Source organism: Labrus bergylta, chromosome 3, assembly GCF_963930695.1.
Source record: "Labrus bergylta chromosome 3, fLabBer1.1, whole genome shotgun sequence".
Classification (NCBI taxonomy): domain Eukaryota; kingdom Metazoa; phylum Chordata; class Actinopteri; order Labriformes; family Labridae; genus Labrus; species Labrus bergylta.
The window spans coordinates 14390953-14410457 of record NC_089197.1 but is presented as its reverse complement, the minus strand read 5'-3'; the positions used below and the strand labels follow the sequence as shown (position 1 = coordinate 14410457).

General features: G+C 39.3%; 1 protein-coding gene across 1 annotated transcript in view; it reads left to right on the top strand.

Moving 5' to 3' along the window:
• The window catches only part of glceb (glucuronic acid epimerase b), a 59513-nt gene that overhangs the window by 20707 nt on the left and 19301 nt on the right, over positions 1-19505 (top strand). Inside the window, exons 2-3 of the mRNA XM_020641223.3 lie at positions 8225-8328; positions 18080-18609. Coding sequence (XP_020496879.1) covers positions 18093-18609 — 517 coding nt within the window. The 5' untranslated portion in view covers positions 8225-8328; positions 18080-18092. The remainder of the gene's footprint in view (positions 1-8224; positions 8329-18079; positions 18610-19505) is intronic.

Here is a 19505-nt window from a genome sequence, read left to right as displayed (position 1 = left end):
ATGAACGCTTCCTCTCCCACACAGAAATCAGAGCAGGGTCTTCTATCTGTTTCCTGCCCCAATCCCCTGTTCTTCTGGAAAGGAAACAATAGCTTTCCATCCCAGTACTGACATTACCCTTCACCTCCCAGCAGAGGTGAGACCAGTGGTGGGAGGAACTGTAGCAAGGAGCAATGCAGAAATGAAACTTTTATTAATGTTGTAAATGTAGTCTGCATTTGGACATTACTGGAAGTGAGTGTTTGCTTCCCTAAAGTGTGCCTGTTATGATAAATGACCTCAAAGTGCCCCACTTTCCACTATTCTTTTTCTATTTCTGTCCCTCTCGTGCCGACGATATCTTCAAGTCCACAGTCTTGACATTTTAAGAGCGAGTCTGTCTGATTGATGAATAATGATACATGCATATGCAGAATTCAGAGAGGAGAAAGAATAACCTCTGCGGCCCTGCCATCTCTGAAGCCCTTGTTCCCGTCTTTCCTTCTTCATTCCGTCATATCTGCTGGAGATTGAGCGATATATACCATCAAAGCCTTTTTGAAGCTTCCCACTCTCCTCCAAAATCCTTTTGATTTCCGACAGCATGAGCTGCTTAATATTCCCAACTAGTCGGTGGCCTTTTCAGAGAACTAACAAGGTTCTGAAGATGCAAGTCTTGTCTTCATGTGAGAGGCAGCTGGGGCCCAGCCCTCTGCTTTTTCAGTGCTCACACAGAGTGTCTGCACAACTAACAAGTTCAAAGCTGTTCGTCAGATACACAGAAGCCAGTAAGACATGTTCTTGTGTCATGTGTCTCCTTGTACTTTGTCTGCAAGAGTGCCTATCCTCTCTCTTTCCTTTCAAAGACATCATTTGTTCTCCTTGAACTAGGTGTGACTTTATTTGATGGGTCAGGGGAGTCAATAAATAATACATTGTTTTGGATTTGATGTGTTGAGAAATGAATTTTTGATTTGTACAGATCTGCTACATTTTAGTGTTGAAAACCTCGAGGGAATAATCATTAAGGCAGCCAAATCTTGGAGCTTGAGTGCTAAGTGACATTTGAAATGTGGGATGTCACCTGATTTCGTACTTCTTTAACTATGTACAAGTAACCAAAAAGTATGGGAGTATACCTGTGTCATCTGAAATTAAAACTCCATTGAATCTCGAGCACTGAATATTTATACACTGAATTAAGTATCAACATTTTTGCCTCTGAGTCTATCTCTTGAAATATTTAATACTCATTATTTTTTAGTGTAAACAAATTCAGACTGAAAATTCACACACACACGTCCACTGTGTATCTTACTGCGGAGCCCCTCCAGTGAGATGGATTTATGAGTATTGAGTACACTGTACCTTCAGTTACGAGATGCTAGGTTAGTTTGTCAGCTTCTCTACAGTCTTCAGCGTACGTTCAAACAGCTGTCAGATGCAATGTAATAGTCTCACATCAGCACTATATCAGCAGCTGATTTATCAATCAGGCTTTGTTATAGTTGATCATTTTTTCTCTTTTCTTATATTGGCAGAATTAATCAAATATATTCTGAAAGAAAGTAATTTACAGACAAATTAGTCGTTTGAATAACTGTAAGTTGAGGCTCCACTCTGTTTAAATATGAATCCAAACATGACAGGATAAACCTACACTCTAGGCCTGCACCAAAATAAAACATCTGTGGTAAACAAACGCTACTTTGGTGGCTGCAAGATAGAAATATCAGCTTTTGCATACTTAATGAGATAATAAATAATTCCTGCATTCCAAATTCACTGCCTTTGCTAAGGGTGGTGTATGTGTATGTGTGTGTATTTTTATTTGCTGCTTTTGTGATGTATTGCTAGAGTTTGATGGTTAAGTCTTTCATTGCCAGCTTTTTCCTACAAGGATGAAAACAGAGTTCACTGCTGTGAGCACCACAGAGGCCTGACAGGCACCAAGGGTATTTACTCAGCTTCCAAAAACTTCCAAACTCTTATTTACTTTCATCTTGGCTTCCTCTCGCAAGCTTGTCTCTGCTGCCTCCCACTCCAAGCCTTATCCTCTCATCCTGTTTCTTCCGTTTAGAGCTAGAGTGCTAAGCAGGAGTGGCTCTCAGAGGCACTTCGGATTTTGGGTTTCTCCGTTTTGAACTGTGTTTGCGCACTGACTCCACCCTCCTCTCCAGAGCCTGTTTGAGCCTGTTGCTTCAGTCTCCAACTGTGAGACTCTTATGCTGACACTATCATGATGTGTCGTCATGCAAAAGGGAGCTGAGGGTGTTTGTTTAAAGTGCACATGGCTTATGATCGTGCTGGTGAATTGTTGAAATATTTGAGGGTTCAGGAGAATTCGCAAATGTTAAATAGTCAATGCATGGGGAAAGAAAGAGCTAAGAGTGCGTGAACAGCTGTACACAGTCCTGGTGTAAATTGCTGCAGAGTACCCGCATTTTTCCACAGGCACAAAAAGAGAGCGATGGAGCCACTAAATATATGCAAAGCACAGCTAAATAACATCAGAATTTACTGTCTATATCCCTGAATACTTGTGACAGCCACAACGCATCCCCCAGCATGTGATACAGGCCCACTGAAACCCTCTTTGTCCAGTTAATCCAGTGTGAAAATTACCCTAATGTTTTGAGAGTTGGGAGAGGTTGGGATGGGCCCCGATCTTAGGGAGAGTATGAGTAACATTGGTGACTAGCTCAGGCCCTGAGGTCTGTTATTAAAGTGGATTCATTAATTGTCCTCTGAATCACATTGAATACGATAAGAGGTCATTTTAAGTAATGACTAGGGCTTCAGGTGAAGAAAAAAATGTGTTGGCAATGTCTTGATTTAATGTTCTATGCACATTTGTGATTTTAATCAGACCAGTATAAAGTGGAATTGTGGCTTTAGCATTATTCCCTTTCATAGCTTTCCATAAGATATATCCAACATTTCCTCTGGTCTCCTATATAAGAGACCAGAGTAAGAGACCCAAGTTGCTCCTGCTGCTTCAGAGGTGACATATAAATGTGTATGAATGGGTTGCATCAGAATACAGAACCCCAATATCTGACCAGATTTGAGTTTTTGACAGACTGAAATTAATCTAAATTAAGCTTGTTTTAATGCAGGGTATCAGAAAGTACACCTGTCAATGCACCAATTCTACAATTTCACAATTCTGCAATTCACTTAGCAGATGCTTTTATCCAAAGCGACGTACATCAGAGACTAAGTACAACACAAGCAAGAATCTAGAAAAAGTGAACAATGTCAGTAAGAGTAAACGATCAGCTTTGAGTCCGATTGGACACACAGGTGCTGACAGGAAGTGACCAGAGGCAAAGCACAACATTGATGGCAGGTCTTGAGAGCTCTAATCAGTATAGAAACCAGATTAAAGGTTGTCGTTATCAAACAAAAACCAACGTCATTACCATCATCATCAATAATATTGAGACCATCATCATCCTCATCATTAAGCTAGTAGGTATTCATGAAAGAGCTACGTCTTTAGCTTTTTCTTAAAGGTGCAGAAGGACTCCGCACCAATCAGATACCACAATATATAGCTCCCCAAATTAACATTTTTTTCTGTAAATGCTCATGTGATGATAAAAAACAGTGTGCTGCAAGAAGAGAGTTCTGTTATTTAATGTAGGCAAAATGTCACAGTTGGTCTCTTTTAACTTAAATTATCTATACCTCTTTCATCAGCATAGCATCAAAAACGTTCTTGGTATCTGCAAATACTCATGTCTAGGCATTGGAATCAGTATGATCAGTATATATTGTTCTAAAGTTGTACTTGTTTTCACTGTAATATATAGTTAAACGTCCCTTTGTGAAATCTCCTTAAAGGGAGACTTGGAAAAGTGTGTTTCCAAGGCATCTGTGTTTTTTTTTTCTTTATGTATGCTGTGATTAATTTTGAGACAAAGTTGTCTGATAAGAAGGGATCACATATAATAAGTTTGCTCTAGCTCTGCAGGCAGAAATCCCATTTAAACAAGCTCTTTACTTCACAGACTCAGAACTGTTGGATATAGCTCAGGGCATCAGATGGTCAACGATGGCTGGCACCGTGGTGGCATCAGTGGTGCGATCATTCAATGTTTGGCCAGCCATTGACTCCCCAGAGAAAATGGATGTATTATGAATGCCCAACAGATGGGCCTCCATCTCCTTTTTTCACCCTCACTACAAGTCCTGATAGATGGCTGCTTGTGTCAGGATGGCAGCAAATGAAGAGCGACTAAAGTAATTAATGGCCTAATATCACTCTCAGTCTAGCTGCAGTAAAAGAAATATCCTCAGCCTAATGTTCAAAATGTATTCACAGGAGAGGGCCATAAAGTTGATGTTCATGATTCATATGCGAGGTGTCAACCACTTGCTTAAGAAAGGTCGATTGAATGGGACAATATGTAAAGGCTATAAAAATGGTGTCAGCACTGTGCTAAGCTTTAAGAGCCACATGCTAAGCTTTCTCCACCAGAGCTGGAGTTCTAAGCTTTCATACCTTAATGAATAACACAGCTTTTAGAAATACTTTCTATTACCTATACTTAAACTTACTTCAACTTTACAAATGACGCACTTAAAAAACTCCAGCATAAAAATCTCATACAAAATACGCTTTTTATTATGAGTCGTGTTTGCAAGAGTTGTCTTGTTTTCACCTGCAGTGATTGTCAGCTGTGGTTAGTGCCAAGGTCTCTAAAGTTTCACATTTCTGATAAACCTTTCCACTGAACGACTCAAACGTTCTCTTTCAGCTGCTTTTTACTCTATTAAGTTTTTGGCAACACCTTTTTTAGGAAGATAAAGTTTTTTTATTAGATAAAACAAAACAATTTTTGCGATCCCCTATTCTGAGCTGAATCAGCCAGATCCTGATGTGCTGTATTTCCTTATTAACAATAAAGCAATGATATGAACATGTATTAAATGCATGCTAGCACAAATGCTAGTATAATAGGCACACTTAGCAAAAATTACTGCACCCTAATACAGCAGTGTTGTAATAAAGCCTTTCCTCATGATGGTTATGATAATTCAGTGTTTTGTTGAAACAAGGATGATGTTTGTGATGCTCTTGAACTCTCCAGACAGTTGTTTGTGTTGTTTAGCAATCCTCATTACATCACAAAGAATATTTCAACTACAGCTACAATTAGTGAAACCATTTTTATCTTGATAAATTCATCTGCAGATGTATTTATGTTTGTGTGTTCATTGAAGGTCAGGGGTGACATCTGAGACAAAAAGAAAACCCTGCAGGACAAACAGTCCACAATATGCATTGTTTTCTATCTGCTGAAAAGCACAAATGGGCACCAACAGGCTTAATCACTTACGGTAATTACAATGGTTGAAGCAAACTTAATACTGTATGTGCAGTTTTACAAGCAGGGATTAATGAGAAGAGTTTACTTATTAAGAACAATTATAGCAACTCTGCATTTCCACTTCCTGTGAGTTCTTGAAGTCTGATAGCAGATTGCACTGCTGTGTGATGGTCCTTTTGACATCAAGATACATTACATTATGTATAAATTAGTTTATTATTCCTGCCCTTCTGACTTTAGCTTCTATAAAAAGTGGATGTCAGTCAGGGTCTCTACTGAGATGCTCTAAGACTGTATACACTTGTTTAAGATATCTGGAATGAATGACTGTTGCCTATAAAATGCAGAGATGGCAGGAGTGGTGCAGGATAAGCTCCAGGAAGAAGGAGCTGCTCGAGGCGGACGTTTACTCTCATTTTCTGCCTCTCACCATCTGCCTGCAGCACGCCTGCCTCAAAAAAGCATCAGTACTCCCATACAGTAGCCCGGAACTATTGATTAAGACTGCTGACATTTCTACTTCCTTTTCACTGGCTGGGTACAAGGTGTGCCATGCCATCTCACGGATGAAGGCAGGATACAGACGCACGCAGACACACACATTGCCCTTTATGTCATCAGAGCATGATGAGGCTTGAAATTCTTTATTAAAAATAACTTTATTTCACTTGTGAGATGTAATACAGATTCGATCTGATATGCAGGGTGTAGCTACAGTTTCCAAACATAAATCCTTTTAGGAATTTAGCTTCAAGCCTGACTTCTCAGAAATGTTGCATCTGCTTCTTCCTCAAATGCTTTAAATCTGAAGTTATGAGGGTGGATATGCAGGGTTTTGTTTCACCATTAAGCACACTGATTATGTGAATAACACTTAAGTTTCATATGCACTGATGCATCCCTTACACCAAAAGGGTCATGAAAAAACATCTAAATCGGCAACCATCTTTATTGTTATATTAAACATCAGTATTTGCCCTCATTTTCACAATCGGTGCAACCCCACTTTATTAATTGATTTTGGATTAATTGCTGCAATATGAGACTATTACTCATTTAGCCCTAAACAGATAGCAGTCTATAAAAACATGTTCCTTTTGTGTTGTCCATTTCACTTTCTCTTATTCTTAGCCTTCATTCTTTCTATTCTGTTATCTTCACCTCAAGTACTTTAAACTTCAGACGGGCGTGCTATGACAGAAGAAGCCCAGCTGGTTTTATTTCACCAATATCTAATTTAAGTGCTTTGTCAATAAGCACATTCCATGAAAAGATCAATATGCTCTCCTTGACGTGGCAATTTAGCTCCTTCTTTAGTTTAATAGCCGGTTTCAGCCGGGGCTAGAAATACATTGGTGAGATTAATTGCAAAGTAAAGTATCCATGTCACTCGGTGCATATTTGCACTGACAGATTGGTTGTACGTTAATGTCCCTGCTGTCGACAGGCCTATAAATTCATCATGGTTGCAATTACAATTATGTATTTGTTTCCTCATCTTAATTTATTGAGCATCTGTGTCAGAGTCAATGGTGCATTGTTTTAAGGGTATAATTAGCCACAGTGAAAAAAGAATTACAACAGTTAATAATTTTCTTTCCTTTTAAAAAAAAAGTATGTATTGAAAAGCTGCTTAGCAAGAAGGCGCAATCAATCATAATCTACCTCCGGAAACATTCAGCCTGTTAAAGGAGTTCATGGTAAGAATGTTGAGCCTGTTCAGACCGAGATGCTCAGAGTACAGAGGAATGTATTCTCCTGCTCTTATCAGCTGATCCTTAACTGCAAATGATACTCCACATCATGTCAGGCATGTGAATATTTCACATGTTATTGACCAGAAACCTGTCAATTTTGTATTGTGTACCCCCAATACATGCTTGGAATTATCAATAACATAACAGAGTTCTTTGAAATTGATGTAAATTAATGTGGTTGAGTGACAAATGTAATTTTCATGGAGACAATCACTTTGGTTGATTAAAGCCGTCAAAGGCAGTTGTCTTTAAATGGTGGTTGTCAACATATAGGAGGAACCAAAATATAAATCTATGGGGTCACAACATGGAATAGGAAATATAAAAAAGATCAGTTCTGCTCTTTTGTGATTATTGTTTTCATGCATATTTATTTTCTTTGTAGATATGGTGTTTTTATTTTACTTAGTAGATGACTATGCAAGACCACCACATCATCTATACCACTTGTCCTGTTGAGTGTGACTTGAGGGGTAGAAGCCAATCACTGATGTCACTGAGCAAGAGGCTGGTTCCACTCTGGACAATTTGCCCGTCACAGGGTGGACACATAGTGGCAGACGCATTGACACCTACACACAAATTAGAGACATAAATTTAGCTACCAAGCATGTCTATCGGCTGTGGGATGAAGCTGTTGTAATTGAAGAGAACCCGCAAACTCCAAACTGAAAGATTTGAACCAGGAACCTTCTTGCTGTGAGCTGACAGTGCTAACTATATTAGCAACCTGTCCGCTAGCTAAAATGATTAAGATAAATCAAACTCAGAAAGAAACATGACCCAACAGCTCCCAACTCGTAGACATTCAAGAGTTGATCTGTCTTCAGATAAAGGGTCACAAGCCCAAGGGGAAGAGGCTGCTAGCTGGAACTTCACTCTGACATTGATAGGACTTGATTAATGTCATGAATTTAAATCCAAGTTTAATTAGGGAGAATGGAGAACAACGATATCTATACAAATGTTTTTGCCTGTCATTTCAGATGAGCATGAATATGCAGCATTTTTCCATCGCATACCTCCACATGCACAGTCTTAATGTCAAGTATTCAAAACTACAGATTTGTATGCATATGTATGTATCTGTTAATATTACTTTATTGAGCCACAGTATTAATCCTCCTACGTCTCCTCTCCCATTTTAAGGAGCTCCGCAGAAACTTCCAGAAGGATCAGCGGTGAAAAGACTCTGTGGTGAATGTCGACAGGATGTCCAGCCAGTTGACCTTTTCTTTGTGAATGGATTAGAGGTCAGTATCAATATCACTGATATCACTCATTCAAGCAAATTAGCATTTGCAGTCAAGGTCGTCGGGTCCCAATAAGGACAAACAGAAGAAAGTGATTATTTAGACATCATTAAGCACTGACACTTTGCTCATGCACAACCCTTCATTACGACCGAGCACTGCGTAAATTTGTTTTATGAAATGAACTCACTCACTGTGCGTGTGAGACTAAATAACTAACTCTATATGCAGTACAACCTCTTTTGCATGCCAATTTGTCCTCCGCTTCATTACATGGACAAATTAAATCTCAAACTTAGGCATGCTGCTCTATCCGCTGTATGAGATAGCCCAGTCTTGCTTGTATGATGAAATGATTAAGCGTAGCTGTTACAAGTCCCCCCAAGCCCTGCATTCGTCCTCTTGTCATCAGTGAATCATCTTTGATAGCATAAGGAGAGATAGAGCTCTTTGAACTGACTGCAGCTTCATTAGCTTGCATAACACGGGTAATTGTGTGTCTGCGTGAGGAGAAACTGCTGGACTTGAGAAACAGACACACGTCCCGTTAAGCGTCATTATAATCTGTGGATGAAGGGCACAACACACTACACCACATCACATAATGTACCACTGGAGCTATTATGTTTGCAACTTTTATCTGTGAAGAGTCCAGAGTGATCATTTTCACTTTGTGCGTGATTGTGCAAATATGTTTTATAATCTCATTGTAAGATTCACCGGAAGTTTGTTTCAGTGGGGCTAATGATGACATCTGGTTAGGTGCACAACTTGTCAGATTTCTTTCTGCCTACGACAACAAACTGTCACTTGAGAAGAAAAAATCCCGCACAAAACTCTTGCTAATCACCAGTTTATTAGAATAAATAGCAATGTTCAGCCCCTCTAAACCTTTGTCAAGTGTGAGAGACTTGACAAGCATTAAAAGCTTTATGAAGTCGTTTTCACATATGCACTCTGAAAATATCTAGATAATTTCAGGAGGACTGCACCGGATGGTCTCCTGACCTGGCTGTTCACATATGCACCTCACAGCGGGAGATTTTCTGTGTCAGAGGGGAGGGTGGGCGGGGGTCTCCGGAGGTAAGACGTGACCTTAAAGAGAAAAGATGCAAGTAGCGGACAAAGCAACAGAGTCCGCTGTACCATGCTGTAATGAGAACATTTGCCTTAACTTCAATGCTACGTGTAGTTCAACGGAATGACAATGTCAACAAAAGAGCGGAGAAAAGAAAACTGTGGCCGTTTAATTACGTGCACGGAGATCTTAGCGGCCACATGCAGACACTCTATGCACCATGCAGCAGTAACAGTATGTAAACGTCACTCCCCTGCAGTTTTCTGCAAGTGTGAAATCCCTTAGTTGAGCTGTTCACTGCAGAAAAGACCAAAATGTGCCCTGCTCTTTATATGCATTTACTGTATATCCACAAAAATAGGTAAAAGAAAGACAGTTTAAGTCCAATCAAGCTCGCCATTCTCATACCTGTGAAGGAACAAGAGAAATAATTTAATTCATGCTTCAAAACTAAAACCTAAGTCATTTTATTATTACTCTCTGCTTTTTTCTTGAACAGTGTATTTAACTCTTCTCACAAGGATTAGGCTGCAGGCTTCATGTCTGCTTCATTAACTAAAAAAGCATGAGCTGCAGTGTCATAAGGACTTTAAAAGCAGTAGGGGGTTGTTGTCAAAAAGCAAAACACTTTAGCATTTTTTTGAATTTCGACAAGTAACATGAGCTAATTAAAATTCAGCAGTTCATGCACTTAAATACTGCCATGTTGTCAATAAGAAAACTAATAGCACAAATAGGTAAGTAACACAAAAATAAACTGAGCACTGTTTGAGCTGTTGATAGCAGCTACAGCTTATTCTCTTTACACAGAACAGGTAGGAGTGACAGCAATGAACCTGATGTCAAGTTGTTTTCTGATTAAAGAGCTTTGAACAACTGCATCAATCTTGAATTTTCTCCAATCAAGTTTTGTTGCATATCCTCAGCTGTAAACAATCATAGCATTTATTACTTCAGGACAGTCTGAATGAAGGACTCGCCTTTTATCAGCTTCCTGTCTCATCTCCCTCATTTCAATGGACACTTTTGGGTGTTTTGCATTGTAAAATAAAAAACATGCTCCTAGTCTTTCCCACACGCTCAACTTAAGATTCAGTATGTTGGCTCTCAGGTGCAAACTCATTGCTGCCTGTTGAGCTTTACAAACTTACATGCTATATAGCTCATTGATAACAACTGCAAAACATTCCTGGTAAATATGGTGCTCTTGAATTTCTGTAACTATGCTATTTAGAGTCACACAGCGTACAGAATAAGGCAGAAGCTTTTGAAACCAAATGACAGGGATGGAACTTTTTAAGATGAATACGCTACCTGTACTGTTTAACTTTTAGACAACAGCTGGTTACACAGATTATATAAAATAACTCTAAAAATAAATCTGTCATTTGATTCGCTCTGCTCCAAAACAAGTCTTCCCCTGAAAGAAAGTAACTGACTGACTGTGGGTCAAATATACATAATCCAAAAATGTACATCAGAACACTATATTGGTGGGTATATAGTAATGACAGATATACATACTTCTGAACAGTGAGTACTCTGATTCTTTCTTTGGAAAACATTGCCAGCACTTTTTGTGCATAAAAAATGTAATTGTTTGAACTCATGCACCATAATAAAACTTAAAATCCGTTGCCATTTTTCCATTGACTGTTTGAGACTTCACTGTCCAGATTCCTGTTGCAGCATTGTGCAGTAAATCCTATTATAGCACGATTTCACAGTATGAATCTTCCTTTTTCCACTCCCTGTTTTTCAGATACATATTTTTATGATGTTTTGGGACAAGCAGCTGGCATGACCTGTGCATAAAGTTGTTTATCTATTTCTCTCTTGTCTCTCCTCCATTTGATTAGGAGTTAGTTTAATCCCTCAGTAGGGCTCGGTTATAAGCTTTTTGGTTATGACCTGCTTAATCCTCCTACAGGAGATAAAGCACACAGTCGCATTAACTTCAAAGCAGTTTACTCTCTTCTAAGCTGCCTTTAAACAGAGCTTTCTTACTGAGCACTGGTGCACGTTTAGTTGTTGGCCTGTTGTGTTGGTGTAGGTTTGTCAGCTGAGCATCTGCTATTATTATCAGTGATGCAGAAGGAAAAGGGACCATATGTTGTTTGCAGACTTGGAGGAACACCAACCATTTTGGTCTCAAGTGCAAGTTTTTCAGTTTCATGGTGTTACTGGATCTGTAATTGTGTCACTCAGGGCTACAACAAATAGTACATTGATGGAATATACATTTGAATCATTTTTTAAATGGTATATTCTTTGGTTCCAGTTTTGATATAAGAGCAGCATTTTCTTAAATCTACAATGAGCTTATGGAATTGTGATCTTTCTTCCTTTTTGGGGCATTCTGTGTAAAATCATTGAGCAGTCAGGAAGCTCATCTGAGGTAGGTTGATGATGAAACCTTGTTTGTTGCTTGGCATCACTAGTTTTGGTACCTTACAAAATCCTTATGGCAACTCAGTTTTAGAAATGTAGTGGCTGTCTGGCAGACATCAGCGACGATGCAGCCGGCAGTTTTCCTTGAAGTGAGTCCCCAGTGCTTCATCATGAATATGCAGACCCCTCTGCTCGCTGTGGCTGCAGCTCTGTGCTTTCAGCTGCAGTAACTCTGGGAAAAGAAACAGAAGAGAGAGAGAGGGTCGCCAGACACAGTGGCCAGGAACAGGTAGCATTTCTTAAATTGCAAACGATTACCTAGTTCTTGTTACTGAATTTACTTAACCAAGTGGAAAGTGTTTTCTTAACAACCTTAGCTTTTTTTTTAAATAATAAGCTGTTTTCACACATGCACATAACGTGTTGGTGGGAGCTGCATGTGTGACTCGGAACTGCTGAATTTTCATCCCGGCTTTTCATCCTCAGCCTCTGGGTAAAATTCCCATGTGAAATCTGGATGAGCTGTGTGAAAAATAGGGATGGTAAAATTCTCAATATGATATTTAACAGTTCAGTACGGCATCCATGGTTCAAAACCAATTGTGAATTGGTGACGGTTTTGCGTACGATTAGTATTTCTCTCCCAATTGGCTCTGTTTGTGTGTGCCTGTGAGTCCACGCACTGGGGTGAGGAAACTCCTCGCTGCGAGTAAATATCCAATAACCATGCGCTAAAGTTGGGGGAAGCGCTGGTGTCAGATAACACACATTATTTTGACATGGCGAGTGATGAAAAGAGGCAGCAGTATGAGGACGCACCGCCATCTTTCAAATCTTTGGTGTGGGGACATCGATAAGGAAGTGAAAACGGTAAACAATTGAAACACTTTCTAATGGAGTTTGGTCAAGTTAAGTATGTTCTTTTACACTCGTTCATTGAAACTGTGAAAACATGAAATTACACGTGGTTTTGACATGAAGGCAGAAAAGTGTCATGATAGAGCCGGACTCTGTCACTTTGTCAACTATCCTGGATATCTATAGCATCCTTTTTACATTATGCTGCTTATATTGCTTCTTGAACACATCCTAAATGTGCATGTGTGAAAACAGCTTTACACGCTTTAAAAGCTTGTTTGTTTGCATCAGAATTTGAAATAGATTAATAATCAACCTCAGATCAACCACATTTAATAACTGAAAGCTTTTATGTAATGAAAGGTTCTAATGGTTTTGTGTTTCTGTGATTTGTTTTTGTGAATCCTGTTTGGTTTAGGTAGTGTAAATTTATTTTAATGAAGCCAGCTCATTTTTTATACTTCTAATGATTTGGATAGATGAATAAGAATGTGAAAATTGCAACAAGTAGAAGAGATTGTAGAGACAGAAGATGACATTTCTCTTTTAACATAGTGTCATGGTTGTTGAATAAAGATTTAGGTTGTATTTTTCCGTCAGATTTTGCCTTAAATTCAACCTGATGCCAACACAGTATCATAATCAGGCTACACACACACACACATACACACACACACACACACACATACACACACAGATAGAGAGTATCTCCATGGGAGCTAACATGCCTCCCAGCTTCAGCATAAGCTGATCCTTTACAGGCAGCCTCAAACAGCCTGCCTCTCTCCAGCCGTGGAGGAGAGCAGTGAAAATGTCAGGAGTTTAGTTAAGGCTACAACACCTGCACCTCACGTATACACCCGGGCTTCTGCTCCAATAGCTCCCAAAGGGTAGCTCATGAGCACTCTGCTTTTATTGCTGTGATGACTGCTTGTGATTTCTATGCCAGAGGACAGCAGGAGAAGAAAAACAACTTTATTCAGCCATCCCTATGCTCACTGCTGCAGCAGTTTTGACATGTTGTAAATGTTTTACATTTGCATTGGAGACCAGGACACAGATTAGTGGCTACTTGGATTTGAGCAAGATTTAACAAGGTCATGTCATATGTTTTTTTGTTTTTTTGTTCTTCTTTTTTTTGCTTTCAAAAAGTTTATTTTCAATGAGACTCTGTGAGAGCTGTAAGAATCTTCTCCCGCCTTGTTACCAGGGATTTTAGGGGATAAAGACATCAAAACATTTGCATATGATGGGGGAAAACATTTAACTTGATGTCTATGTCTGGCTGGCAGTATCTGTACTAAAGCTAGGGATTCACTTGCTTTATATAAAGAATCAACCATCAGGGCACCCAGAGGTCCCACAGACTTTACGGTCCATCTCAGCTGAAAGGCCAACGCTCACAATCAAAGTGCAAAGCCTTTGATGATCTGCAGAAGCAGCAGAACAGCCATGTACTATCAGACATGTGAGAGCCTAGAGGCCTCTAGAAATCAGAGTGTAGAGATGATCTTCTGTCAGCGAATGAAGCTGATGTTTGCTCATGCAACCGGAGTTAAGAGGCGTCAGCAGTATCATCCAGAACCTGTCACACAGAGATCTTTAACCCTTACACAGTCAGAGGAGACCTATGTATATGCTGATATATAGAGACAGACATCCAGCCACACTCACAATCACACCTACGGACAATTACGAGTCAGCTTTTAATTTAACCTGATCATGCAGATCATGCAGACTCTACACCTGTCCGACGGGGATTTGAACCAGGAACCTTCTCACTGTGAGGCAACAGCACTAACCCCTAAATAATGGTTGTAAGATTCAAATGTTAACTGCCCATATAAAAGCCTGTAGTCACTGCATTTGTTTTGTTTCATCTAAAAAACAATATATATTGCAGAAGAAAAGTTTTCCAACAACGTTCAGCCCTGGACCCCTCGCTCTTTCTTTAGTGAGTTCAAACATAATGAGGCATACTTAATATTTACTCGCCTAAATATATCATTCTCTGTCAAGAGAAATTTAGAAATGTGCCATTGTCTTATTCTTTTTTTGATATTGCAACTTATTTTTAATTCATTGTAATGAAAAATAGAACAATTCAAGTATTTGGTTGGTTTCCTCCTTTCAGTCTCTCTTTCCATCTTGGTCTCTTTCTCTCGTTTTTCTACCAGACATTTCTGCAGAATGTCTGCAATGTTTTCTGGTTGCTTTCAACCTCTAGTTTTATCCACATACAAAAGGACAAATGCTCAATTGTTTGTCAAATGTAGTAAAGTGTGATATAAATTCAGAACCCTAATTCAGAACACTCATAATAAGTAAACAAACTTCTCCTGTAGTTTGCTCATCTGTGACATTAACTCCTCGTACAGTGGTGCTCTCTGTGTTGGCAGGTTGTGATGCTGTTCGTAAGCCCTTGTCTATCCACCTTGAGCCTGAGCTCAACACCAGCGTCGAATCACTATAAAAAGAGCCAATTATTTATAGTCGTCTATCTGACAGGGCTGGTCCCACTTATCTTTCAGGGTGCAGTCCCCCAGGCCTTCCGCCTCGCATTTTCAGCATTGTCAGAGCTGCCCGACGGCTCGATCTTTCATCACTGCACCAGGCTGACATTTCTCCAAATATCAATGATAGTTTTTTATATGTGGCAATAATTTATCAGGCTCAGAGATACACCAAAGCTTTTTTTTTTTCGAGCGCTGACTGGAACACAACAGCAAAAAGTTTTACAACTAGAGCTCATAAGAAAAATACATTTCTGATGTTTTTTTTTGTTTTCCTTGTGGAACATTAATGATTCAGTTGTGTTTAGGAGTAAAAGATGTTCTGTGTTTTCACATCTCAACACTTTAATTACCCTTGCAGAGCCTGAATGCAGGGTTTAGCTCTGCCATTTTACTTCTAAGCCTTTATTTAGAGGGAGCTTTTCTTCATCTCCTACAACTTTCACATTAACTTTGTTCAAGAATCTGCTAACAACCTGCAAGGCTGCAGCCCAGTCCAATCACTGCACATTAATTGAGCTGACCTTTAGTAGTGTCTTGTTGAAGCTGAGATATTGAAATGAACTTGGGGAGTAATGATTCTCCTCCTCTCCCTCCTCTCTCATCAGAGGACTGAACTCTGTTGTCACTGTAATTTTAGATTCTTTGAGCAGTAAGCTGTAATTAGTGTGGAGGAGGAGCCCTCGGTATGTGTATTGATTTCTCACTGGCTTGGTGAAAATGCCAGAGGAACACAGAGGACATGAAAACATGGATCCAGACTGACTGATGGAGGCTGATGTACATGGTGCATTGTTTAAAGGGTCTGTTCATGTAGTCATTTGAATTATGGCAGAAGGAAACCCACAATCAGAATGGAGATTTGTTAAAGTTCTGCACAAAGAAGCTTAAAATCCATCCAAAAATAATGGATGGGTGTACAAGTTAAAATGCACTGAATGCATAATGTGATGCAAAGACAATGAAAGAGTCAAGGTAGCATTAACTTGGATGAAAGAAAACAAAAAGGTATGAATTAGAAGTGACTTAGTAAAACGTAATTATAAGTTAGAATGTTAACCTATTCAAAGAGTAATTGAAAAAAAACATCTTGGATGAGAAGGTTTAAAATGAACACTGCTGCCATATGCAGCTAGAACCATAGAACCAGACCACAAACCTTTTGTAGAATATGTACATGGATATTTCTGCCTTTTCTGGTGCTTGAGCATTGAACTGCTAAAGTTTTTTTGGTTTTCAATTGCTTCTAAATTTTGTTACCCTTAGTTTTTAATACAACAAAAAGTAATATATATTGTGGTAATTAAGAGGTTTTGGTTGGTGGATTTTATTACATTTCGACAGAACCAGGCTAGCTGTTAGCCCTTGTTGCTGCACATTAAACATGCACCATAAATGTGTAACTTCACATAAACACTAGCAATCAAAGCCCAAACCAGAGCCTCGTAGAGGTCACAAACGTCCACATCTGGACATGTGGCCACACAGGAGCAGAGTGTGATCATCAACAGACTCTTTTCTTACCTTGTCTGTCCTCATGAGCGTCTAACTCATCTCCACCTGACAGCAAAAATGTGGGTTTGACACAAATTACAACTTGTCATCTATTTAGGGAACGACGTTCCCACTGAATTCTCTCTGGTGTATGGAGTGTTTCATGAACGAATGAAAGAAAACACTTGATAAAACTTTTACCATAGACTCCACTGTTGCTTAACAGTGTCGTTTGGCATGTAGTTCATTTGCATTATTTTATTTTAATTACTAACCATTCAGATTAAATGACTTTAAGCTGGAAAATTAAACTTCTGCAAACATCACGCAAACACAAAGACTCTCCTCTAGGAATCAGCGTTTAAAGTCTTCTTGAGAACATCTGGTCTTAGTATTTACATTCACTCTGAACAAACAGGGGAGAGTTGCATCAGAGTTGCTGCAGGATGACAAGCAAGATCCTTATACATAGCAGCAATATATATATATAGATTTTTTAATTATTGTTGAAATAAAAAATTAAAGTGACACTACAATAGCCTCTAGAAGTCTAGATAAATCATTGTGCACTTCTAAACATTTGTAAAATGTAGACACATTCTTGCTGAAGGGACGATCTGTGCACATTGACAGCCTGTCCTCCTCACTGTCACTTCACATGCTCAGGCAGGAAATATCATAGTGTAAGAGACCCTTATAACTTTATTCTTGTGTGATGCTGATACATTTAATAACCTTTTAAGTCAAGATTGTGTTAGATGTTACAAAGCTGCAAACAAGCTGTGTTGAAATAAAAAAAGGCAATGCAAAACTTGAAGCTGGCTCCAAAAGGAAAGGAACCCACAATACATGCCCTATTTTATAGCAGAAATAAACATGTTAAAAGTGGTTTTGGTTTGGACAGATTGATTTATTTTATTGGTAAAGACTGGTGGAGATTTTTTTTTATAACTTGTCAGTTTGGATTATATAACGGCTAACAATCATGCATACATGTGCATGATTAAGGGCAGGCTGAGTCGACTGGCAGGCGGGCCCTTAGTAGCTGAAGGCTAAAGGTCCAAGACAAGAAAAGTGCCTTACTGTACAAGCTCAAGTCTATTTACCCTTTACCATTACTTTGCGATCTTTTGTTTTTTTTTATTAGTAAGGCTGTTCTATCATATTTCACACTGGGCCATTTATCCACACCAATTGAAATGCTATGGTGTGAATTCCCTGACAAGCCAATTCAGATTTCATATATTTTATTTGTAAAGGTGCCATGTACAATATGAAGCATACATGTTGCCATTTGATGCATTGTACCAGAGTTAGCTTAGAGCTAGAGCAATTAATTGTTTTTGTCCTGAAGATTTCTCCATAAACTGTCAGTGATGCAAGCTTCAGTTGTATCCCTTGTGTTTGTGTCATGCAGGAAAGTTGTGACCATGCGCTGCCTGGCTGCCCGGGTCAACTACAAGACCCTCATCGTCATCTGCGCCCTCTTCACACTCATCACTGTGTTGTTATGGAACCGCTGCTCCAGTGACACCAGCCTACACTTCCTGCCGCGCGCTGCCTTGGTGGCTCCAAGTCCAAAGGTGGGGGATGCTAGCATCAGCAGCCAGCAGCACCCGCCACAACCTCCTGAGCCCCCGCCCGTTGTCGGGGTTGTCGGTGGGATCAAGTATGAAGAAATCGACTGCCTGATTAATGATGAGTCCACTATCAAAGGCCGGAGAGAAGGAGGAGACATCTACCTCCCCTTCAGCTGGATGGAGAAATACTTTGAGGTTTACGGCAAAGTGGCGCAGTACGACGGCTACGATCGCTTTGAGTTCCAGCACAGCTACTCAAAAGTTTATACACAGCGGGAACCCTACCACCCTGATGGAGTCTTCATGTCGTTTGAAGGGTACAACGTGGAGGTCCGTGACCGTGTCAAGTGTATAAGTGGAGTGGAAGGTAAGACTTTTGAATTAATGTTCATCACAGGGATTTTCTTACAATCTTACATTTCTCATAAGCTGTATGGGGGAGCTGTATCAAAATTCATTTTTAAAGGCATCTCTTGGGTCTGTTACTGGAGATAATTGCGACAGCATAAGTGGTTTTGAATCTAGGCTTTCAAAAAGTGTTGTCAGGTGTGTGTAAGTTGCTCAGGTTAGATGTGTAACCAAGACCAACGGCCTCACGTCATATGAAAAAAATGTGCTGACAAACTTCACTTTACCTCTTTCACTTGACAAATAAGATCATTATGACATTATAATGTATCAGTTTAAATCATGTACAAAACATATTGAAAATGTTAATGTTAAATGAAATCAATACTTTTTGGGCCTGAATGGCCTTTCTGTTTTTCACTATAGTTAGCAAAAATTTCCAACACTTTTTCCAACAATGTCTCAATAAAGTTTTAGATTTATTCAGCAATATCCAACATGCAAGGTGGATGATGATATTCTTTGATTTGCATATTGAACTTGTAATACATGAATGACAACTTCCTTTAAAACTATCAATGAAAAAAGCAGTAACTTATTAAACGTTGTTGTCCTTTAATTTATGAATGTAGTCCTTTTAGAATAGATTAGTGCTCTCTGATAACTTATTAAGGGCAAATATACGACTTATATACATGCTCATGATCAGCTAGTCAATAGCAATACTTGTACTGTTAACATGAATTATAGCCTTTATTTAATATACTCCACCTCCTGGATGTATCTGAATGACTTAATGATGTTTCATTCAGCTAAGGGATGCTCAGTTTGATCGGTTTTCTCACTGATCAAGACGTGATGAATAGGATGGATCTTATTTCAAAAGCACCTACTCAATCTCTGCCACTCACTCCC